Below are 6,405 nucleotides of genomic sequence, written 5' to 3'. Positions count from 1 at the left end.
TTACCTAATGCAGCGCACTCAATATACCCAAGGATTACGGGAACTAATAGGCTTAGAACAAGGTTATCTCACAAATAAAAGAATTTTTTTTTTGGTGCATTTGACTCAATCCTAGCAAGAATGGCCATTTTCACTATCTGCATTTCCGAGTGCAGTTGCTCATGTACAGAAGGGAGAGACTATTATCAAATACGTGAAAACAAATTTGTGACAAGCAAAGAGGACAAGCTTGGGCATAAATTGAGCAAAAAATAAAAGTTCCATCCAACAACTCAGTGAATCGAAAAATTGAAAAAAGCACTCACAAATAGCCAATGAGGTTGCTCCCCGTAGAGTTCATTAAGTACAAACATGATAGAGCTCTCTTATTGAACAGAAAAAATCTCTCCATCTAATAATATAATCCGTTCCTATATTTAACAACCAACATAACTTAACCAAAAAGCTGACCTCCAAATCAGAAAATAATGTCATCATCTTTCTGTGAAGCATGGGACAGTATGTTATGGGCTGAACCAAGCGTAATGCCTCTCTTCAAAGAAAGTTCTTCAGCAGCCCTCTCCTCCGCATATTGCCTGGCAGATGCCATCTGTCTCTCTACCTCCCTCTTCTTGTAACCTTGTATCTTTTTCAGACGGAAGAAGTCTTCCCTTTCCAATTCATCAAGTTCCCCCTTGATGTAAAGAACTGTATTCTCCAGCCGAGGCTTTACAACATTCTCCAAGGCATTGACCCTCCGATTTGTGGTCTTGATTGCCTCATCAAGAGTCAAGAATGATGTTTGCAGCGATGCAAGCTCAACAAGTAACTCAATAGATTTCACATAAGCAGCACGACAGGCTTGTACCTGTTGCCCCCCTCTAGCTAATCCAGTCAGGTCATTCTTGGTCTCTCCTTCAGAGAAATGTTCAAACTTAGGGAGCTTCACCCCAGCAATATTTTCCTGCCGAGATCGAACTTTAAGAGTTGCATTCTGGACATTTTCAAGGACAACGTGCTTGATGTTCTCACCAGCAGCATATTTTGCCTCAGTCAGAGCAAAGGAGGAGTCTTTCATGACTTCTCCCATTGATTCCTTTGTTGACACTATATTCTTTAGAATCTGACGGAATTGCACAGTCAAAGCATCACTTTTCTTTTTCAGCAAAGCATGGCCTCTTGTTGCGCCAACAAGGCGAGCTTTAATAACTCCCAGCATCGTAACTGTGGGTACAACATTCAAACGCTGACTTTGCCCGGACATTTTGCTAAGCTACTTAGCTGAAAAAAAGAAGTGAGGATATAATTTTCATAGAGAAAAAATATAGTTGGATATAGGATACAAAATTGCAGATGAAAGAGTAATCCAACATCAGACAGCTATAATTTAAGTCATAATGAAACCAGTAACTTTGATGTCATGAACCAAAAAGATCATTAATTTGATTTTCATGAATAAAACTCATCTATGCTATGATTAAAAATCCCAGAAAAGAAAAATAATAATTATCCAAGATACTAATATGGATTTCTTTTACACACTAACCCCCAATCTCAGGACGTTTTTAGGCATATTGGTTGATTTGGGTTCAAGGAGTACTTTAGACAAATTAGGATGTTTAAAGTGCAAAAAATTAGAAGCTGGAATTGAATACTTCAATATCTGTTTTAACTTTTTAGCCACAGTCACAAGAATGGAATTTGTGCATGAGTTCAAATTAATGACCTCGCCCTTATACACTTTTCCCTTGAGAGAAATTATCAGGAAGGTAGATCAGTAAACCATCACAGCTTCAGAGCAATCACGATACTCGAAGAAGCAACAAGATCACATATTAACTAATGGCACAAATGAATCCAAGTTGCGCCTTTTCTGATGCATTTAAAGTAATGATGTGAATCAGGATTTTTTAATAAAAAAATTAAAATACACTGTGAAGCAGTTCCACTAACTGGAAATGGCTTGAAAGTTAAGATCATAAGCTCTAGATTTGAGGGTTTCTCGCTATAGCCTAGCACAAGGGAAAAATCTTTTTTTTTTAAATTATTTTGAACCATAAAAGTTTGTTTTTTATCAGGTAATGGATAACCATACGCATTCTGGAGCAGAGGCACAAAACAATTGAAACCCAATTCACATCCCCCTAAAAAAATCATCGAAAGGGGATCCATAAGCTTAATAATAATAATATTCCATGAACTGAAACTCAACAACACAATGAATTTTTTTATGATCTAATTCCCTTTTAACAATAGATGAAAAGGCAGGTCAGTATAAACAGTAACTATTTTAAAGCCAAATTATCATATGGGAAGCAAACCATCATGCCTATATAACTTGTAAAAATCAGAATTCAAAATTAAACATCGAAAAAAGAAAACAATGGGAAAAGAGGATTAGGGTGAGGCAAAAAGGGCACTTACAAACTAGATTTCGCACGGAGAAGAAAGAGATCAGGAGATTATTCAGATAACTCAGCAGAAGAAGAGAGTTGGGTCAACTGTGCCAAGAACAAAATTCTCGGGGCGAAGATCGAATTGCAATATCTGTCCGAGTTGGAACTGGCTATTATTGCCTTCATCATTGACATATAGTCGAAAATATTTCGGAAACTGTCGATAATTCATTATTCCGAAGTTTCTCGGACAATTCGCAAAAGTACCCTTATTTTATTTTATTTTTAGATTTTATGTAAAGGCCCTTAGCGAAATATCGTTCACCTTTTTTACCCTTTAAAACATAGAGTTCACATTGGACAATATAGTAATTTAAGTATTTCATTAATATTTAATACAAATTTAACAATCTTGGAATGTTAACGAGATTATTTGGTAAATTTTTGCCACAGTTATTTGTTATTAATTTTGCTTTAATTATTTAGTATAATGTTTCTTCACGTTTCTTACATAGGAAAGTTAATAAAAAAGTTTCCCTAAACTTTCGCTTCCCTATGACTTCGTTTGTTTGCCTTAATTATTTGGTAAAACTTGTCTTCATGTTTCTTACACAAGAAAAGTAAATAAAAAGAATTTCCTGCATTTTCGCTACTTGGTTCACTCTCATTAAATGACCATATGTCTATTGGACTTTGGTTAAATTCCCTTTATTCTTTGGAGTAGTAAATATTTGGTAATTTTTTCATTCACTAGAATAGTTAATAACGTTTTTTCCTAAACTTTTACTACTTTGTTCAACTTTCAATAAATGACTTTATTTGTCATTAAATTATCTAAACTAGGAAATTTTGTAGTTAGATTCTCCACGAGCATGTAATTCCTTTTATGTATCAATTTGTGTACCAAAATATTTCTATAAAAAAATGCTACAATGTCACAATTTAATTGTCAAACTTCGCCCTGTTCCAACCCCATAATTTCAGGTTTTGTTTCTTTTACAAATATCAACATCTTTTATTACTTCGTATTTTGCAAGCACGTTTGCATGCACCAGATTTATTGTTGCATCGACAATTTATCTTTATTGTGCATCAACAAATTGTTATTATATAATTTTTGTTTCATGTTTTGGACGTGGCTAATTTCACATCTCACGTAATTTACAAATTTAATACATATTATCATACAATTGCAATTCATCACAAAAATCGATTAGACATTCGATCTAAGTCTTATTACTTAAATTAGTATTTTTTTTTTCTTTGTTGTATGATAAATAATACTTATTGCCATGCCAGTTCAAGTTGCTTGTTTTAAAAAAAAAAAAAACTAGACTATCTCCTTTAATTCTATGTAATATTAATACTACATGATTTGCGTTATTTGCAATTGACATGCTTGAATCACTTAGATTTCAACAATTACATCTGTTCAGGTAAACAATCTTCCTTATATCATAAAAATAATCAATTATTGAATTAGTCACTTTGATAACTTATAAAACTCTTATGCATATTTTATTTTAGGTACACCTGAATGGCCAGTGAAAAGGAATTGTCAGACCAGTATGTCCCAATTAATAGTCTAAGAGTATCTGATTCATGTTGGGTAATACGAGTGTTAGTGTTTGGGAGTGAAATAGTAAAAGAGTTCAACAATAAAACAAATCAAGGCACCCGAAAAATTGTGACATTAGTTAATGAATAGGTAATTTTTATTTTGTATTAATATTTTATTTCATGTCTTTTCATATTATAGTTTTAACCATCAGATTAGCTTAAAGTGAAACTTTTTACCGGAACAAAAATTCACGCTATGCTTTTCAATGGTTATCTTGAGAAGTGGGAAGATTATTTACAACAAAATAAGATTTGTTACATCATAAACGGACGCATCAATAGTGTCAATCCTAATTTCCAATCATCGCACAAGGAGCCCGAGATTGGATTTAAGGAGAATACTTTAGTTGAAGAAAGCAATACTCACTTTTCGACCATTGGTTTTCCAAATAATTTTATTTCATTCGATGAGGCATCAAAGTGCACCAATCAAACAAATTTTGGTAAGTTATTTAGATTTCATCCAATAATCTTTCACTAAATATATAAATAATATTTTACTTCTGTTCGCCTTATTAATTTTTTGATAATATACATTATCACATCCAAGCTTCGTTGTACCACTCAATTTAGTCTCTACACGCTGAATACAACTATTTCTTTAATGTAATAATTTCTTTGCATCGTCAATTGATATTATACTTAATTCATTCTTATTCAATTAAATATGCACTATTTTAGACAGTTTATCATTTAAATATTTATTGCATCATCAGTTACCTTTATATGTAATTCATTCTTATTCTACCTAATTAAAATACGCTCTTTTATGCATAACGCATAATACACGTGCAACGCACATACACTAAATCTAGTACTATATTAAAAGCACGAAGGCCCTTAGCGAAATGTTGTTCGCCTTTTTTACCCTTAAAAATTTAATTTTACACTGGATAAAATAGTAATTTAATTATTTTTTTAATATTTAGGACTAGTTTTAATTCATTCCCTAATATTTAGGACTCCAAAATCAATTAAAGATTGTGTACCAAATCCTTCCTTATTTGAGCTCTATAATATAACATATATGTAAAAAAAAAAATCAATTAAAGTTTTGTACAATGTTTTTTACGCTTCGTCTGCATGTAAAAACCTTTGATGGAACACTTCCAATTCCTAAAGTTATATTAGGAAAAGTATGAGCACTTTGGAATCCTTTTAGCAATAGGAGTCTTTTTTTAAACATTAACCAATTAAATTTTCTATAAATATTTTAAGCAAAAGTTTCGTTAAGTATTCATATATATTTTAGGTTATACAATCAGACATCTCTTTAACATCATCCTTATATAATAGTCATTATTATATTATGTTATAATATATGTCCTCTATAACGATACTTTACTATAGCAGCCAAAAAATTTCGGAACAAATGAAGTTGTTATGGAGAGGTTTGACTGTAATCCATTATATTCAATCCTTTTACTTAGGAGTTTTTTTTTAATATATGTTTGGCTAAAAGAAAGGGAGGACGAGGGTGTGAATCGGAAAAAGAAAAAAAACCATGTACCAAATTATTTCTCTTAGATAAAATATATATATTTCTCTCAGATAAAATATATATATATAATTTATTTCTATTATATTGCACGGCCAGAAAATAGTAAATGTCGTTCATCTTTTACCCTTAAAAATAACTTTTACAATAGACAAATTTGTAACTTTGGTTAGTTTCCTAATGTTTAGGATTTTGAAATCAACTAAAATTTTTGATATTAAATCTTTCCCTATTAAAATAGGTAGGAAGTACTAATATTTAGGAATTTAAAAATCAATAAATATTTTACATTATGTAAATTGTACTAATAGACAATACATCCTTTGTGCAATACGTATAAAATCAAGATGAGAATGATGGCGACTTCAATTAATTACTAATTAAAAATTAAAAAATGGAGACATAAAATCACATACATTAAATTAAAATTATTTAATACAGTAACTTCTAAGTAAAATTATTTCAATGTAGAATAATTAAATATGTATTTTAAGTATTCTTATTTAATCATATAAAGTAATTAATTCATGTTCAATTAAGCACCCAAAATAACTATTCAATATCATATTTAAGAATAAAAAAATTATACAAGCCTAAATTCATCTATATCTAATACTATAAAGTCCCTATCGAAATATCGTTCGCCTTTTTTTATCCTTTAAAAATTAATTTCACACCTGACAAAATAGTCATTTAATTATTTTTCGAATATTTAGGACTTCAAAATCAACTATAATTTTATTTAAGAAGATCCTAATATTAGGTCTTCAAATTCAATTAAAATTTACTTTATTATTATTTTTCCTTATTTGACCAGTTTTTATAAATACCCTTTTGGAGTTTAGTATGTGACCATTAAAGTTTTTTTAATTCTTAGCCTCTAAGGTATATAATAGTATTTTTTCCTCCAAA

At 30.6% G+C, this 6,405-nt stretch overlaps 1 protein-coding gene across 1 annotated transcript; it reads right to left on the bottom strand.

Annotated features, from left to right (window-relative positions):
* Positions 1 to 276: 276 nt before the first annotated feature.
* On the bottom strand, positions 277 to 2,576 carry LOC107820819 (V-type proton ATPase subunit D). Its single transcript, XM_016647164.2, has 2 exons — positions 2,404 to 2,576; positions 277 to 1,260 (listed from the first exon to the last, which is right to left on the bottom strand). The coding sequence occupies exon 2, from the start codon at positions 1,241 to 1,243 to the stop codon at positions 458 to 460; it is 786 nt and encodes a 261-aa protein (XP_016502650.2). The 5' UTR covers positions 1,244 to 1,260; positions 2,404 to 2,576; the 3' UTR covers positions 277 to 457.
* Positions 2,577 to 6,405: the final 3,829 nt, after the last annotated feature.

The sequence above is a fragment of the Nicotiana tabacum genome, chromosome 7 (assembly GCF_000715075.1).
Source record: "Nicotiana tabacum cultivar K326 chromosome 7, ASM71507v2, whole genome shotgun sequence".
NCBI classification, from domain to species: domain Eukaryota; kingdom Viridiplantae; phylum Streptophyta; class Magnoliopsida; order Solanales; family Solanaceae; genus Nicotiana; species Nicotiana tabacum.
Note: the sequence above shows the minus strand (reverse complement) of the source record. Positions and strands in the feature narration are given on the sequence as shown.